This window comes from Grammomys surdaster, unplaced genomic scaffold (genome assembly GCF_004785775.1).
Source record: "Grammomys surdaster isolate TR1022 unplaced genomic scaffold, NIH_TR_1.0 125621, whole genome shotgun sequence".
Lineage (NCBI taxonomy): Eukaryota > Metazoa > Chordata > Mammalia > Rodentia > Muridae > Grammomys > Grammomys surdaster.
In genome coordinates this window covers 591,286-610,205 of record NW_021620462.1, presented here as the reverse complement: position 1 = coordinate 610,205, position 18,920 = coordinate 591,286, and the positions used below count along the sequence as shown (strand labels likewise).

General features: G+C 41.2%; 1 protein-coding gene across 1 annotated transcript in view; it reads left to right on the top strand.

The window, feature by feature from the left end:
* Zzef1 (zinc finger ZZ-type and EF-hand domain containing 1) overlaps positions 1–18,920 on the top strand; it is a 122,209-nt gene that overhangs the window by 23,975 nt on the left and 79,314 nt on the right. Inside the window, exons 3-9 of the mRNA XM_028787246.1 lie at positions 717–911; positions 2,856–3,027; positions 3,516–3,715; positions 5,613–5,823; positions 11,331–11,447; positions 12,291–12,469; positions 14,256–14,354. Of these exons, the coding sequence (XP_028643079.1) occupies positions 717–911; positions 2,856–3,027; positions 3,516–3,715; positions 5,613–5,823; positions 11,331–11,447; positions 12,291–12,469; positions 14,256–14,354 (1,173 nt within the window). The remainder of the gene's footprint in view (positions 1–716; positions 912–2,855; positions 3,028–3,515; positions 3,716–5,612; positions 5,824–11,330; positions 11,448–12,290; positions 12,470–14,255; positions 14,355–18,920) is intronic.

Here is an 18,920-nt window from a genome sequence, read left to right as displayed (position 1 = left end):
CATCTCAGCGGGACATCTGAACAAGAGGTGTTGACATTGAAGAGAGAGGATGGAGGATCAGGCTTCAGATGAGTCACACACTGGGGAGAAGGACCTAGAATGGCAGGAGGAACACAAGGAGGGAGTGGAGGAGTGTTCCTCACCCCGCCGCCTTCTTTCTATCTTGTGAGTCACCCGAGATTCATTTACACCTTGTTGTAAAGCAAGGCTGCCTGGACCTTTGCCACCCCTGGACAACATGCTACACCTCACTGTATTGTGAGGGCCACGTGAGACAGTATATGCCAAGTATCTTACACCACACAAAATTCTGCCAGAAACTGTGCAATGGCAACAGTGTTTTCTTGTTAGTGCTTTAGTGTAAGTTCCAAGGGATCAACACCTTCTTCCAGCCTGTGTGGGCACCAGACATGCATGCAGTGCATATACCCTACCTGCAAAATCACTCTAAGACTCAGGTAATAGTTCAGAAGTACAATACAGGCAAAACACTCATACATAAAAGATAAAAATAGATAGATCCTTTAAAAATATTTTTTTCCTAACTGCTAAGCTATCTCTCTAGTCCCTGAAATTCTTAAATTGAGATTGCCACAGGTTTGTTTCTTTATGAGGCTCAGAATTTCAGTAAAGTTAATGGGTGCTTCTTGGGACAGGGTGTGGGAACTACTGTGGTAGCTTCATCAAAACACCACGAATGGATTTTATGTCTGTAGGTTTCATCGACATATTTTCAGAGTCAAAGGAGGGCCTTGGCATCCACTCGTCGATGATACTGCGCTTCCTGCATCGCAATCGGATCTCTAGCATGGTGATTCCCTACCCAATGTTAGACTACTGCAATAACATGTGCACCATGAGATCATCAGTTCTGAAGGAGTCTCTGGATCAGCTAGTACAAAAAGAAAAGGGTATGTGTATGGGAGTTTCCTGAAAATACTTTCCTATCATTTTTTCTAGTGTTTAGTAAAGGGTGAGCCACTTCTTTGTTGCCTGTATGTCTGAAAATACATGACCAGCTTGTAGCCTAAGAATGTTCAACCTGCCTTCTTGCCTGGGCATGTCTGATGACTTGAGTTTGGTCTCTAGAATTTGTATAAGAAGTAAGCTATAGTGGTGGACACCTGTAATCCCAGCATGCATGGGAAGCACCAACAGGAGAATCAGCTGGAAGCAGCCAGCCTGAGTATCTAGTGTGGCAGCAGAAGGAGAAACCCTGCCTCTCAGAAAGGCGGAAAGCAAGAACTGACTCTTGAAATGTGTTTTCTGATCTCCACATGTGTGCTGTGATGCACGTGGAGACTCACCTCCACTCATTAAAGAAAAACAATCAGACTCTCCCAGCAAAAACACAAGCAGGCAGAATAGGCATTCCAGCAGTAAAATGTATTTTCTATCATATTAATGATGCATTTGGCTGATGGTGTTTTGTTTTTGTGTGTGTGTATGTGTGTGTGTGTGTGGTTTTTTGGTTTTTTTTTTGTAATTATTCTTGGTCAGTTACTTAACTCTTTGTCCTATGGCAGTAAACACCCAAATAAATACTAGTTGTTATGAGTGCATACACTGTGAATGTATAAACAGTATATGACTTGATTTTTTGAAGAAAGACTATTAACTCAGAAGAAAATGGGAGAAGGGAGGACCAGAAAATATTCAGAAATGTAAGTGGCTTAAAAATACTCATTTGAGCCAGCAAAATGGCTTGGCAGCTGAAGGCACTTATGACCAAGATTGAAATCCCAATTTTTTAATTTTTTTTTTTTTTTGGTTTGGTTTTTCGAGACAGGGTTTCTCTGTATAGCCTGGGCTGTCCTGGAACTCACTCTGTAGACCAGGCTGGCCTCGAACTCAGAAATCCGCCTGCCTCTGCCTCCCAAGTGCTGGAAATCCCAATTTTCATATCCAGAACACACATAGTAGAAGGAGAAAAGCAACTCTTGCAGTTTGTCCTCTGGTTTCTGCACCTGTGCACTATGGCATGCGCTCACCCACACATAAATTCAAATAAATAAATAAATAAGTAAGCGAGCAAGCAAATTAACAAACATCATTAAAAATAAAAGCATAATTAAAGAAATGTAAGTGCAAAGTATTCGTCCCTTAGTGTGGGTTTATAAAGATACCAGTTTTGTGGTATCAGAGTATAATTAGTGAGAAGATGGCCAATGGGTTCTTTGGAAGGAGATTATTGTTGCTTTTTTGAAGCAAGGTTTCTCTGTGTGGCCCTGGTTGTCCTGGAACTTGCTCTGTAAACTAGGCTGACTTCAAACTCAGAGGTCTGCGTGTCTCTGCCTCCCAAGTACTAGGATTAAAAGTGTGCATCGCCACCACCTAACTGGAAAGAGATTTTTTTTTTTTTTTTTTTTTTGGTTTTTCGAGACAGGGTTTCTCTGTGTAGTCCTGGCTGTCCTGGAACTCACTGGGTAGACCAGGCTGGCCTCAAACTCAGAAATCCGCCTGCCTCTTCCTCCCAAGTGCTGGGATTAAAGGTGTGCGCCACCACCGCCCGGCTGGAAAGAGATTTTTTTTTGTTTTTTTTGTTTTTTTTTTTTTTTTGGTTTTTTGGTTTTTTGGTTTTTTGGAGACAGGGTTTCTTTGTGGAGCCCTGGCTGTCCTGGAACTCACTCTGTAGACCAGGCTAGCCTCGAACTCTCGAACTCAGAGATCCGCCTGCCTCTGCCTCCCAAGTGCTGGGATTAAAGGCGTGCGCCACCACCGTCCGGCTGGAAAGAGATTTTTAAGGAATGTTAGGTTTTGGTTTCAAAGGGTTAAGCATGTTTCTGTTAGGTATTTTAAATGACCATTTTATTTTTCTCTTTATGAAATAACTAAGCTCTGGTGTTTCCTTGCAGAAAGCCCTGGAGATCTAGCCAGAAGCCCAGAGATGGATAAGCTCAAGTCAGTAACAAAGTGCTATGCTTACATAGAAACATCCTCCAACCCCGCAGACATATACAGGATGACAAACGGAGAAACATCATCCTACTGGCAGTCAGATGGTAGTGCCCGCTCACACTGGATACGGTGAGTAGTACATGCTTTATTCTTTTAAAATGTAGACTGGTCTGGAGATAGCTCTTCTGGGAGATGTAAATAGAAATCATTGCCTTGTTTCCTCTTAGCTAACCTGTAAATGAAGGTATACTCAGCTTTCTGGATGTAGTTTAGAATTGCTTCTTGGCCAGTAGAAGGATTTTATTAGAATGTTCATATTGCCCATTCCTGCTAATACTAATAGCTTGAAAGGAAATATAAGGTTATACTAGCTGAGTGGCTATGTAGAGCTTTAGGGAGGCCATACAGCCTTTGCAACACATAGCTAGCATTTCAGGATAGTCATTTAGAAATCCATCTTCACATATACCAAGTGTAATGGTATGTGTAAATACCTCCAACCTGCAGACATAGGGAAGAATATTGCACAGGGTTGGAGGATGTAAATGAGATGGGTTTGTGACCCCACCAAGTGCTTGGCCCATGGAAATACTGGTGGTTTCTGTGCTGTTTTCCAGTTTGAAGATGAAGCCAGATGTCGTGCTTAGGCATCTGTCCATTGCAGTGGCTGCCACTGACCAGAGCTACATGCCACAGCAGGTGACAGTGGCTGTGGGAAGGAGTGCCAGTGACCTGCAGGAAGTTCGAGACGTGCACATCCCCAGCAATGTCACTGGCTATGTGACGCTGCTAGAAAATGCCAACATCAGTCAACTCTGTGAGTCTAGCAGTTGTGGGTTGTGAGAGGAGGAACAATAGTCGTTTTGTTTTAAGCCTTAAGAAGGCCTTTGAAATTTTGAGATTTGATTTGCTTCTATTACACCCAGAGGGAAAAAAAAATCATTATTATTTTATCTACTAAGTAATTCTAAAAACTATAGAAAAGCAATAAAGTCTTTTTGTAATTCAAATATGACAAAGAAAAAAATATTCATAATCTTACTACACAGAGATTGTCAAGTCACAGATACTTTGGTGTTATTCTTTCTAGACTACCTCTTGTGTTTATAAATTTTTATGTGTGTGTTATACATATATACACATAAAAAGTACTTTTTAATAAAAAGATAGAATCATATATATTTGCATATATATACATAGCATTTCCCAAAGATTATAATATTTTGTTCATTTTTTTTGTATTTTTACTGTTTTGTCTTTGTTTTTTGAGACAAGTCTCACTATGTAACTGGCTATCCTGAAACACTATGTAGTCCAGGTTGACCTTGCACTCAGAGATCCACCTGTCACTGCATCCCAAGTGCTGGGATTAAAGACATGTGCCCTAGTGCCTCAACTTTTTTGTTTCTTTTTCTTTTTTTTTTTTTTTCCAGACACGATCTCACTATGTAGCCCAGCTGACCTAGAACTCACTATGTAGACCAGGATAACCTCAACTTCACACATATCTTTCTGCCTCTACCTCTGGAGTACTGAGATTAAAGTTGTGAATCCCATGCTGAGCTCTTTTGTATTTTTTAGTATACTGTCATCACATATAATGATGATACCTTTTTTTTTTTTTTTTTTTTGAGACAGGGTTTCTCTGTGTAGCCCTGGCTGTCCTGGAACTCACTGGGTAGACCAGGCTGGCCTCAAACTCAGAAATCCGCCTGCCTCTGCCTCCCAAGTGCTGGGATTAAAGGCGTGCACCACCACCACCGCCTGGCGATGATACCTTTTTTAAGGTTTATAAAAATGTCTCAATTCTAACCTACCCTTTTTCTTGGTCATTTATGTTTTCAATTTTTTTATTTTTCTAAGACAGGGTCTCTTTGTCTATCAGAGCCCTGGCTGTCCTGGAACTCACTCTGTAGACCAGGATATCATCAAATTCAGAGGTTGCCTGCCTCTGCCTCCCAAGTGCTGGGATTAGAGGTGTGCACCACTCCTGCCTGGCTGTTTTCAGGGTTTTATATATATATATTACATACTTGTTCACACATAGCATTTTTGAAATAACAGTTGTGTGATTTTTTTTTCTTTTCTACCTTTATGTCATTTAGGGAGCCAGAATGCTTCATGGCTTGTTTCATTTCTTCTAATGCTTTCCTGGGCTGAGAGTATTTTTGCTTTACTCAAAGTTTCTAAGTTATAAGGAGGTGGTGTCTTTGTGTCTCACCCCTATACCAAGAAGTACTTATGTTTGTAGAATAGAAGCTCCCTGCCTAGGCTGTGCTGCTCTGTCCTCAGATGTATCCTTTTACATGTCTTCCCTCATTCAGCCACCTGAGCAGCTGTGACATCTGAAAGTGAGTCTCACAACCATCTGTGTGAGCCAGACACAGAAACTGCAAATGCTAGAAAGAATTCTAGAAATGTCAAACCATATTTTCAGTGAGAATTTATAAAACTGTAGTTAGCACAATTCATAATGTTCTGAAGAAGTTTTATCTACATCACTCCTAAGTGTACACATTTTCCTATGATTTCTCAGATTCATCAGTGCTTTTGAGACAGGTTAATTCTACACTAGTTCCATTGTACACATCATTTATTTCTGTCATTAAAATATATCTTAACAATTTTCCATTTTGCTTTTAGTTATGAACCTACTGTTTGCTGATCCTTAAAGACATTAATCCAATGCTGAACTTGTTGCTTGTGCTTGACAGATGTCCAAATAAACATAAAGCGTTGTCTTAGCGATGGATGTGACACTAGGATTCACGGTCTGAGGGCTGTTGGCTTTCAGAGAGTAAAGAAATCTGGAGTCTCGGTCTCTGATGCCTCTGCAATATGGTATTGGTCTCTGCTGACATCTTTGGTGACAGCGTCTATGGAGACAAATCCTGCCTTTGTCCAGACAGTGCTGCACAACACTCAGTAAGTCACTCTGGTCCCACGCAGCCTCCAGGGAGCATCCTGACTAACCCTGCATCAGGGCTCAGCTCCTCTCTGATTGATGTTCTGACTTTGTAGACTGAAGAAGTATCTGTTCCACCTTCCTGCCTTGCTGACACAGCTCCTCCTCTGTCTTTCTTCATTAATTCATTAGTTTTCTGACCTGAAGTCATCCATGTCGTCCCTATTCCTTATGCATTGGGGACAGTTACTCAAGTTTACCTAACATTTATTATTAGACTTCATTTTCAAGCGTTGGCTCTTGATTTTCCTGTAGATACTGAAGAGCTGTGTAAGTCATCCTCACTCTGTAGGTGGGTGTCTAGTGATCTCCCCAGAGCACACAGACAGGGCAGAGTGAGTCAATCTGAAGCTAAGTGTTTGGACTCCCGTACTGGGAGCTCTTTTCACTAATAAGTTAAATCTTTTCAAGGATAATTAACTTATTCTCTTATTGAAGGGGTGCCCCACTGGTCAAGTAGCAACATGTAGAACAAACGCTACAGCTTCCTCTCAGCACTGGGGAGGCATAGGTTGGGTTGCTGCAAGTTTGAAGTTGAGTCTTTTCTTCATAGTAAGTTCCATCTAGACAGGGCTACTTAGCAAGACCCTGTTTTTAAAAATGTTGCTTGTGTAGTAATGAACTGTCAGTGTATTGTACATGGGCTCAATGACAGAATGTATTGTTAGTAGAGATGCCAAGTATGGGCCTGAAGGAGGCCTCTAGTGTTTGTTTTCCTGAGATTAGCATTACTAAGTACAACTTGAAAGCAAGTGACACTGCTGGCAATGCTGAATCTGTAGTGAGGGGGTGGTCAACCCCCTACCCTTCGTTCCTGTCCTAAAATCATTGTTATTGCTTCGTACGGTTCACACCTTTAATCCCAGCAATTGGGAGGCAGAGACACATGGATTCCTGAGTTCAAGGCCAGCCTAGTCTATAGAGCCAATTCCAGGACAGCCAGGTTGACATAGACTCCAAAAACAAATAAACAAACAAATTATTTTTATTAAACCTTTTAAACTTAGAAAAACATGGCAAGAATAATCAAAGAATCGTTTATCCAGTCATATGAGAGTAAGTTTTTACCCCGTTGTCCCCAGATACTTTAATAATGTGTGTTCCCTATAAGCAACATTTTCTGGAAAACTACCAAATGAGGAAATTAATGTATTCCTAAGATCCCATTTGAGTTTTCTGAGTTGTGCCAGTAAAGCCCTCTAGCAGGAAGATCTATTCCTGAGTTGTATTTTTCATTTTGTTGTCATATCCCTTTAGTTTCCCTAAGTCTAGAACAATTCCTCTGTCTTTCCTTGACTTTAATGACCTTGACCCCCTCTAAAAATTACAAGTCAGTTATTTTGAAGAGTTCCCTAGGACTGTGGTGCATCTGATGTTTGTTTCATCATAAACAGATTTAACTTTTATATTTCATTTTGCTTGATTGAGAGTCTTACTGTGTAGCCTAGACTGCCCAGCAACTCACAGCTTCCTGCCTCAACCTCCCAAGTGTTGGGATCCCAGGTGTGTGCCCAGGCCTTATGTGTGTGGCTGTTGTGTCTTGAGCAGGATTGTCAGAGTGATGCTGTGCTCTCATTGCAGTCCATCCCATGGGACAGCTGCACATGAGGCTGCTCTCGGAACCACTACTGTCAAGTTTGACCTTTGCCAGAATTGTCAAGTCTAGAATTATTATTTTTTCTTTATAATTGATTCTTTGGTAAGGAGATTCTTTAGGAGTATGTAAATCCTACCCCCATGAAACTTTCTGTTTGCATTAGTAAGGATGTACATATTTCTATTTTATTCACTAAGTTATAACTAACCACAGCTTTAAAAAAAATCTTTGTTTTTATTTTTGTGTGTCTGTTTGTCTCTGTTTACACTACATGTGTGCAGTGCCCACAGAGGCCAGAAGAGTTCTTTAGATCCCTTGGAACTGGAGTTATAGGCAGTTGTAAGCCACCTGATATAGGTGCCAGGAACCAAACTCAGCACTGCAGCAAAAATAGCCAGTGCTTTTAACTCCTGAACCATCTCTCTAGCCCCAGCCACAGCTTTAATGCTCACACAGTCCCAGATATGGCTTGTGGCAACCCCTTCAGTCTGACTTGTGCCCTTTTGTATTATATCTCCCTGTCGTCTGTCTGTCTGTCTGTCTAACCATCATTCTTAGACTTGTCATTATAGAATAGTTCCTTTTTTAAATAAAAAAACCTTTTTTTCTTTTCAGACAGGGCTGTGCTCTGTTATAGCCCAGGCTGGTCTTGTACTCAGGGACTCACATAACCTCCTGCATCAGACTTTGTAGACACTGTTACAATAGGTACACACCAGAGTACCACCTGTTACCCTATATTTAGCACAAAGGACTCCGAATTTATCTGGAATGGTTTCTACCTCTGTCATTTAACAAACTGTTTTCCCAAGCAGTCAGGAGCTACACAAGTTACTTTTTTCAGTAACCATGATAAAATGCCCGACAAAGTGATTTAAGGAAAGAAAGGTTTATTTTGGATCATGACATGTGGTACAGTCCATCACGACAGGAAAGGCACAGCAGCAGGAAAAACAAGGCAGCTGGTCACATTGTGTCATTTTGTTCTTTTATTTTCCATTTTGTTCCCAGTTCCTGTTATTATATACCACACACATTCATGGTGGGTCTTTGGTCTCAGGTAAACCTCTTTGGAAACGCCCTCACACTTAGAGGTTTGCATTCTAAGTGATTCTAAATCTCACACTGACAATAAATATTAAACATCACAGGGTCCTTAAAGAATGTTATTTGAAAAGTCAGCTCATTGCTGTGAGGTTGTCACTTTTCCTGGTCCTTTCAGTAGACACAGCCAGAAAACTCACATTTGTATAGAAATAAGTCATAGAGTCATACACATGTTTACAACTGTATTTCTGTATCTGTAATACTGAATACTAAATTTACATGAATATTTCCACCTCAAGTCTAGCACCATGGTACTCATTTTAGTGTTCTCTATTTCTCGATGTGTCAGACATCCTCCACATAGCCTTCCTGCCCCAGTGCCATTAGCAGGGCCAGTGCTGTGAGCACCCTTGCCCAAGTGCCTTTTTTTTTTTTTAAGGTTTTTCGAGACAGGGTTTCTCTGTGTAGTCCTGGCTGTCCTGGAACTCACTCTGTAGACCAGGCTGGCCTCGAACTCAGAAATCCGCCTGCCTCTGCCTCCCAAGTGCTGAGATTAAAGGTGTGCGCCACCACTGCCCAGCTCCAAGTCTCTTTTTGTCCCCAAGTTCTATACCCTTTGTCATGCCTCCCTTCTCATTCCAATTGGCCCTTTATTCCATACTGGTCTGTCCCTTTGTGCAGATAACTCTCTCACTGCTCAGGCTCTGTAACCAAGTATAGGCAACTCATAGCACCACTGCCACCCATAACTCTACTGCCATGCACTGGGTTTTCATGAAGGGAGAGAGGAAGAACTTTTTTTTTTTGGTTTTTCCAGACAGGGTTTCTCTGTGTAGTCCTGGCTGTCCTGGAACTCACTCGGTAGACCAGGCTAGCCTCGAACTCAGAAATCCGCCTGCCTCTGCCTCCCAAGTGCTGGGATTAAAGGCGTGTGCCACCACCGCCTGGCCAAGAAAAAATTTTTTATTTTTTTTTTTTTATTTTTTTTTTTTTTTTTTTTTTTTTTGCTTGCTTGCTTTTTTTGAGATAGGGTCTCTACATAATTCTGACCATCCTAAACTATGTAGGCCAGGTTGGCCTCAAAACTCACAGGGATTTACCTGCCTCTACCTCCTCAGTGCTGGGATTAAAAGAGGTTGTTGCCACATCTGGCCCCTACTTTAGTTTTTTGAAGATGTCCCAGCTTATTGCAGAATATTGTTGTTGTGTTGTCCTAGTACATATGCAGTGTACCTTCACTTCCCCTGACTTTTAAAGCTCTGGTATCTAAAAGTGATACAAAATAAAAAGCTGTACTCTGAGGAGAAACAATTAAAAATGTATTTGGGTCTGAGAAAATATGTTTTTGTATGATAGGAAATGAATCCCGTAAATGACTATGTGGTTTTTGCCTTTATCGACAGCTACAGCTGAGCGTAGTTCTCAACACAGTCCCAAATGACTGACCAGCAGACAGGGAAAACCAAGAGAAGAGGGAAAGCTGGCATGGTCTTAGGTTATTGTATTGTCTATATTCGGAAATGTAGAAATTGTCAGGCATGGTGCCATACATCTACAATCCCAGCACTCAGGAGTCTGGGGCAAGAGAATTTCTATGAGTTGGGAACCAGCCTGGACTATGTAGTGAATTTAAGCTCAGCCTGGGCTACATAGCAAGACCCTGTCTCTAGAAAAACAAAATAAAGGGCTGATACTTTGCCTAGCATTTAAGAACCCCTAGGTTCAATCCCCAGGACTGCCAAAAACCAACCAAACAAATAAAAACCCACTTGCCTAAATAAATAAAATAAGTAGTGATGGGCTAGAGAGATGGCTCAGTGGTAAAGAGTGCTTGCTGCTCTTACAGAGGATCCATGTTCAGTTCCCAGGACCCACATCAGGAACCACCTGTAACTCCAGCTCCAGAGGATCTTACACCCTCTTTTGGTTTCCTTAGGCACTATACTTTTAATGTACAAACATACACAGATACTTCTCCCCTCTTCTCTTTGTCTATCTCTGTCTGTTTCTCTATCTCTGTCTCTCTCTGTCTTTTTCTGAGTCTCTCTCTCACATATACACATATATGTATGCACACAAAAATAAAAGTGAAATATATAAAATTAATAATAAAGAATGATCAATTCTAGAATTTTGAGGGTGAATTCTTTGTTTGAGACAAGGTCTCATCATGTAATCCAGCTTGGCCTCAAACTTATGATCTTCAGCCTCTAAAATTCTAGTGGGAGCCACCATGCTTGTCTTATGATGTTTTTGTGTGTTCTTGGCATGCCTTCAAGTATTTCATGGTATACTCACATACTCAGTGGATAGCCAGCACCTAGTAATCACTTGTTACATAAATTTAAAGCAAACATTAAAGTGAAAAGGCCAAAAGACTACATCAGGCACAGGAAGCATGATGATATTGATCTGCTTAAAAATCATTAATATTTGTGACACCTCTTTTGATGCCATAGATCCTAAGGTCCTTGTACAAAACAGACTGTCTACTAAATTCACACAATACTTATCTTGGGGGTAGTTTTCCTGAGTCTCTGTCTTTTGTTCTTACCACTTACCATATGTTCCAGGGAGCCAAGGAAGCTTTTATACAGGGTGATAGAACTTTTGGAAAATGGAAAAAAAAAAAAAAAGGGAAACCCTACTAAATTGCTTAGCATATAACTCCTAGGGATGCAAGCTCAGTTTATATTATGCATCTGGCTCTCCACAGGAATACTGCCTACTAGCTCAAGAGATTCTTCAGCACAAGATTTGATGGTGCACTTTTGTCTAATGTCATGTCTGGCTTTGCTCTAATTGCCCATGTTACTTCTTTAGGAAGGCACTGCAGCACATGCCACCATTGTCCCTCTCTCCAGGATCTACAGACTTCTCAACTTTCCTTTCTCCCAATGTTCTGGAAGAAGTGGACAGCTTCCTCATAAGGATAACTAGGTAAAATCAAGGATGCTGAGGTGAACAACTTGTATAGGGTAGAAGGCATATATGCTCATTCAGTTCTTAAGAAAAACTTACAAGAATCTACTAAAAGACTCATTTTTTAATAACAAAAAAGAAGAGGAAAAATCCATCCTAATTGAATTAAACCTTATATACCTCCAATATCATTTGACTTTAAGAATTTGGATGCAGAGTAAGTTGACCTCTGATTCATTTAGAAGAGATGTGTCCAAGTCTAAGATGCAAGCCTTTTCTTCCTTACCTGTGGCCTTCAGTCAGAGCATGCTTATATGCAGGGCTAACAAGCCTAGTTGCCCGTAGAACTGAGAAAAGGTGCCTTAGTAACTTTATAGAATGGATCGCTTGACATGAGGATGCTAGGCTCTCTTCAGTGAGCCCTCAGGACATTAATCATTTCCTGAGATACACAGATAGCTTTAAGTTTCTGTTATGGTGTGTTTAGAAAGACAGAGAAATATAAAGGGATTAGATCTAATAGTTTTCAGTCTTCTCAAGAAATGCACCCTCAGCTCTGTGTCCAACCTAGCTCATTTCCAAGGAGTCTTGATGGAGATTGGCTGCAACAATTCATTTATCTTTGACTTAATAGGGTGCTTTGTATTATTAAAGTTTCAAAGGTGAGGATTTAATTTTCTGGCCCTTGGGTTAATTCTGCTTTTCTTAGGTTATCTTAAGGATTTTGAAAACACATTTCTCGTAAATATCTAGAGAGCACATGACAGGTTAATTTTACCTATAGGGATTAATTGCATGGGTTTAAGCTGTCTGGTTTTCTTGTATTTCAGGAAGTGAAGGTTTTTTTCTTGTTCTTTGTAGCTGCTGTTCTACTCCAGAGGTAGAGCTGACTCTTCTGGCTTTTGCACTAGCAAGAGGAAGTATTGCCAAAGTGATGAGCTCTCTATGTACCATCACTGACCACTTGGACACACAGTATGACGCATCTTCCCTCATCTCATCCATGGCATCTGTCAGGCAGAACCTGCTCCTGAAGTATGGTAAATACCTGGGCATTATAAGAATGCTAACAATGGAGAAAACACTTTTCAGGTACCCTTTGGCCTCTGATGGACATTCTGGGTAGTGTGTAGACAGGGTTATAATAGTGTTAACCTAGTCCCTGAGTGAATACATCTGACTACTAGATTTTCTCTGGAATTGGTAGGAGAAGAAAGGTGTCCATGTATCATTTAGGGCAGGTTGGCAGAAGAGGACACCCAAGTCCCCTGATAGTTCTTGGGTTTTTCTAGTACGGTGACTTGGGTCTCAAAGCAATTTTGAGCACAACCATCTCTGGTGAAGTACAAGTGTGTGTCATTATGTGAGTAAAGAGAGGGAGTTCACTGAGACCTGTACAGAGGGATTGTTGTCTCAGAAAGCTTCCCTCAGCATCCACACCATAGCTGCTCAGAGACACCTGTGTGTCTGCCATTGCTTTCCCTGCCTGGGCCCTTCTCAACACTTTATAAATGACTTAGCATGAGGCTCCCAGTACTTCTCAGTGCCTATAAAGCCGTTCACAGTGATTGCAACCTGGCTGCATGGACCAACAAATTTACATGCCAGCCTCTAGTGGCAAAATTGTTGTCTAAGTTCAGTGATTGTTCTGATCCTTCTCGGTATTTCAGGCATTACTGGGATATTCCCACCACGATGTTTATACAATGTAATATAACTTTGTGATTTATTTTATGTTTAACTTTTAAAGTCAGACAATTGTCTTATGAATCCAGTTTCTCTCTATACTAGTCTCTGGAGAAACTGGGCCAGGAACAGGCATGGTTGGGTGGGAAGTTGAGTGGCATCTCAAAGCTATAGTGTTTTCCAGATATATTTACCATTCATATTGGGGTTATTGGGACAGGGAGCAGAGGAGAGGGAATATGTTCTATGGATGTGTGGTGAGGTATGAGGGAAGGGGCTACCTCAGCAGGCCTATGCCAAGCATCCCTCCCCTCTGAGGGACTAGCCACATTACAGTATAGTATAGAATAGAGTTTATTCAGGGCATGGGAGGGGGGTTAAGAGGGTAGTAGAGGCAGAAAAAGGCGGGGGGGGGGGAAGGGAGGGGAGAGGAGAGGAGTAGAGGCTGGCCATGAACATGTGGAGAGAGGGGGGAAGGAGATGGGGAAGGGGAAGGGGACAGAGCGGGAACAAGAAGGGAAGAACAAGAGAGAGAGGAGGGGGCAAGCAGTCCCTTTTATAGTGAGCAGGCCTACCTAGCTGTTGCCAGGTAACTGGGGAGGTGGCGCTTAGACAGAATGCTAATACCTTTCCTTAACCTTGCTCAAGAAACACAGGTTGTGCTTTCAGTTAGGAGAGTTGGTAGAGGTAGACTTAACTTCTGTTTACTACTCCCATGCTATTTGATCTTATTTATCCACTTAAAATATTTTAAGGTTTATTTTTATTATTCTTTAATTATGTGTTTATGTTTGGGTACATGCATATTCACACAGGCACCCTCGGGGCTGAGAAGAGAATATCAGATTCCTTAGAACTGTAGTTATGAAACTTAGGTCATCAAACTTGGCAGCATCTTGCTAGCCCCTATTTTGCCTTTTATACAGGTAAGCTTTTAGCAGTCTAAGGCATAGGCCCTACATTGCTGCCAATTTGCCAATTTCTCTGTCTCTCTGTCTCTCTCTGTCTCTCTCTGTCTCTCTCTGTCTCTCTCTCTCTCTCTCTCTCTCTCTCTCTCTCTCTCTCTCTCTCTCTCTGTGTGTGTGTGTGTGTGTGTGTGTATACATAGCTTAAAGCTTGCCCTGTCTTTTCTTTGGACAGGTAAACCTCTCCAGTTGACTCTTCAGGCTTGTGATGTCAAAGGAAAAGAAGATAAGTCAGGACCTGAAAATCTTCTTGTGGAGCCGTGGACAAGGGACGGTAAGTGTAGATGGTCTAATTGCTGACATGCACAGGAGGTAGCTGTATGAACTCACACTCTGACCTTGGAAATGCTCAGATGTTGGTGTTTTAGTTATGTGTGTGTATAATGTTTTAACGTGTATTGGTGTTTTGCCTGTGTGTATGTGTGCACATTATATATGTGACTACTGCCCTAGGAGGCCAGTTGAGGGCATCATATCTCCTGGATGCCCTATAAATGGTTGTGAGCTCACATGTAGGTGCTGGGAACTAAATCTAAATCCTCTGTAAGAATAGCACATGCTGTTAATTAGAAAGCCATCTCTTCTGCCCTAGATGTTAGTGGGTTTTGTTGTTTTGAGAAAGGGTTTCACTATGTAACTCAGGTGAGCCTCTAACTCAAGACAGTCCTTTTGCCTCAGCCTCCTCTAAATTCTGGGATTACAGGCATGAGTCACAAAAAAAAAAAAAAATTAGTCTTCTTCCCCTCAGGTTAACACCAGTGGCTTCTGTACACTCTGTCTGGTTCAGCTTTTTTCTAGATGGGAATGACTATTAGACACATTAAGTATTTGACAGTCTAAGGCTGTTCAAAATCAAAGTTTTAAAAAGCAGGTGGTGATGATGCATGCCTTTAATCCCACACAGGACGCAGAGGCAGGTGGATCTCTGTAAAGCCAACCTGGTCTATATTTCAATGAGTTCCAGGACATCCAATACTATATAAAAAGTCCCTGTCTAAAAACAAAAACAAAGAAATAGCAAAACAAACAAAGACTCCCCTTCTTGAGATAGAAAAAAGTGACTGCATTTAATTGTTTTAAAGTTTAGATTGACTTTCTGTTGAGTTGGTTTAAAGTATTGAGAAAGACAGTGGATCCTTAGTACCATATGTCTGAGAGCATCTTTAAGAACATTAAAGCTGGGCTGGCATTTGATGTGTTGGAGCACTCCTCTTCATCTCTAGCACAAATGTATGTTTGTGTCTGCTTCATTCTGCTATATAGGCTCTTTTCCCTATGCAGATGTATTTGTGAGTTGTTCCCTGTCTTGGTAATCACTTGGTCAGAGTCTTGTGTTTCTTTTCTTTTCACTATACTGCTTTGAGTCTTTCTTATTCAGTAAAGTGGAATGTTCTAGCTGCTGTCAACACTGACTGGCCTGGTCTTCCTCTTCAGGATTTAGTTTTGTTGTGGCTTTCCTAAGAGCCTGAAGTCTTCTGATTTCTTCAGCATTACCTGTTCCCTCTACTGTTTCCTATTTTTATTCTCAGCACCAAGGAGGTTCCCAGTTTTACCTCCTGCCCTTTGGTAACTTCTTAAGCAATAAACTTTGCGCAAGAAGGTTCCTTACATTCCTGAGCTGCCCAGCCTTCACAAAGAACTTTACTTCACGGCATCCATACCCTCTACACAGAAAGCCACAGCAAGCCGCCTGCCACCCAAAGGTGAGGGTGGAGTAGGATATTGGAAGAAGGTGGTAGCAGCTCTTTGCCCCTTTATTGTCCCTTTACCTGACAGAGTCAAAATGGCTTTGCTAAAGATCCTCTGCTTTTTTCTTCTACTCTAAAGAATTGGAACTTCTGTCTCTATTGCATGTAGAAGTAGAATTTTTGACATCAGAATATATACTTTTTGGCTTAGTTTAGTTTTGAGAGAGGATCTTGCTATGTTGCCCAGGCTGACCCCAACCTCATGGTCCTCCTGTCCCAAGGACTACAGATGTATTCTCTGCCTGCTTTACAGTCCTATCCCACCTGCTTTACAGTGTGGGGTTATAAGCACTGTTCAGTTTGAAAATCTACACAGGTTTCTCTCATCTCTAAGACATATTTGCCAGCCTTTTATCTTGTCTGATTTGACTACTTCCTTATTCTTCCTGGATTCTTTGCCAGACTCCTCCACTTCCTATTCATTTTACCTGGAGTAGGTGAGTTTTTAGATTTGGACTACGACAGGTAGATTTTCTGTTTTTGTTGGTTTAGTTTGTTTTGTTGTTACTGTTGTTGTTGTTGTTGTTTAGAGTGTGGGGTATGGACAGGAGTTCTCGGCTTCTCTTGGAACTCCACACACAGCTCTGGCTGTCTGGAAACTTGGGCTCTGTGTGGATTTCATACTCAGCTAAAGAAATGAGCCTGAAGAACCAACGGTAGAAAAATAGCTTTTTTCCCCCCTTAGAACTATAATCTCAGGGGTATTCCTCTTAACTGGAATATCTCAGTTGTGGGCAGATGTTACTAGAGTACCCAAGAATGCTCAAGGATGGAATCCTGACATTTGACACAGCTAATGTTCCTAAATTTCTGAACCAATTACTGTCACTAATACTTGGGTCTTAAAGGATAATTGGCTAATAGGAGCTGGAAGTATAGATGTATTAAATCCTTTAAGTCTATGACTGGTTAACGTTTTACTCCTGTCATTGACTGGGCAAAGTGGTGCACACCTATAACCTTAGTATTCAGCAGGGTGAGGCAGAAGTTTCAGATGTTGTAGGCCAGCCTAGACTATATAGTGATAGCTTGTCAAAAAAAAAAATTAAACAGCAAGACAAGGTGACACAGTTATTTGCTTTTGTTATGTTTTTAGTATGTATGCTTATTATACATGTGAGTATGAATGTGTAAATGCAGGTCCCATGTGCCCTAGCAGGCATGTGTAAGCCAGAGAACAGTCTATATCTGCCTCTACAATATATTCCTTCTTCAAAACAAACAAAAAACATGTATTTGTTATAGAGAGGTGGTTCTGAGGCTAGGAGCACATTCTGCTCTTATAGAGGACTGAAGTTCAGTTCCTAGCACTTGTATCAGGTAGTCTTAGATACCAGTAACTCCAGATCCAGAGATTCTGATGTCCTCTTCTGGCCTCTGTGAGTACCTGTATGCATGTGATACACATGCATCCATACAGGCACCCATATAAACACATAAAATTAAATAAATGAATAATTAAAGACTTTAAAGCATTTATTTTGACCTGAGATGCTGGCATACCTTTAGTCTCACCCAGTAGTGGAGAAGCAGAGCCTGACAAGTATCTGAGTTTATGGCCAGCCCAGTTTACATAGTAAGTTCCAGGCCAGGCCAACTAAACTACAGGGTAGTGGGTACATGCTTTTAATCTCAGCATTCAGGAGGCAGAGGTAAGTAAGTCTCTGAGTTCAAGGACAGCCTGGTCTACAGAGTGAGTTCCAGGACAGCCAGAGCTACACAGAGAAACCCTGTCTCAAAAAAAAAATAGGGAAAAAACCTCCAAAGCTCCTTTTACAATAAATTCCTATAAGTAGGTTCATCCAAGGGCTCGGGGACAATTAGGATTGTCTGGGTGTACTGCTCGTAGAACTGTGTGCATTTCTGGGACAATTAGGATTGTCTAGGTATACTACTTGTAGAACTGTGTGCATTTCTGGGACAATTAGGGTTGTCTAGGAGTACTGCTCATAGAACTGTGTGCATTTCCGGCACCATGCTTTCTTAAATTGTAAACAGAATTGCTATTTGATAACATCAGTTGTAGTTTTATGGGGTTTTGCCATTGTACTGCTTCTCATCCCTGATAAAATCAGATCATCTGACAGCATCCATCTGTGAATTAGCAAAGAATCTCTTGGGTTCATTTTTTTGGTCTTTATAACACATTTTACACAATTGTCTTGTGGAAACCCAGAGTCTAAGAATGTTTGTTATTAAACTCAGGTATGGAATAAGAACATGAACATCATTTCAGTGTTTTGACTTTACAGGGGAATGACTGGAAGCAGGGCAGGGTCCCAGAAGAAAAGCTCAGGGAGCACTGACTTGAGCATGTCCTTGCATTACACTGCTGCACCTTGAGTTTAACAACAGATCTTTTTGTGAGTTGAGAGATAATTTGTAACCAAAAAAGGTATATGACTCTCATACAACTGTAAATGAATGCATCAGACTTTTTGTTTGTTTGTTTGTTTTTCGAGACAGGGTTTCTCTGTGTTGTCCTGGCTGTCCTGGAGCTCACTCTGTAGACCAGGCTGGCCTCGAACTCAGAAATCCGCCTGCCTCTGCCTCCCAAGTGCTGGGATCAAAGGCGTGCGCCACCCACCGCCCGGCTACATCAGACTTTTTAATAAAGGAAGGAAGGAACCAGTATCAATAGTTGAAAGGAAAATTCATAAAACACACAAAGACCAATCTTGGAATTTACTTACAGTTAGTAATCAGCTACATTTCTTTTATTTTTATACATTTCTTTGGACAAAAGTCACTAGCATTATCCTCAAAAATCAACTCACAAAATTATAAAATAGCTTAGACTCAGGACAAGATGGAGATAACTCAGTTAGGCAGGACACCCAGTAATCCCCCTCCCTTTTCAGCATCTGTCATAACCTTTGCTGACAGAGTGTTCTAGAAGCTAACCAACCTTCAGCTGCTAAGCCTACTTGTTTTAAATTAGCTCAGTCAGACATTAGTCATGGCTTTAGGGATAACTCAGGAAGATGGTTGATCCTGTAGTTTTCTGTCTCTGATTGAAAAATCACAATCTGAGGAACACTGTACTGTGTGTGTGTGTGTGTGTGTGTGTGTGTGTGTGTGTGTGTGTGTGT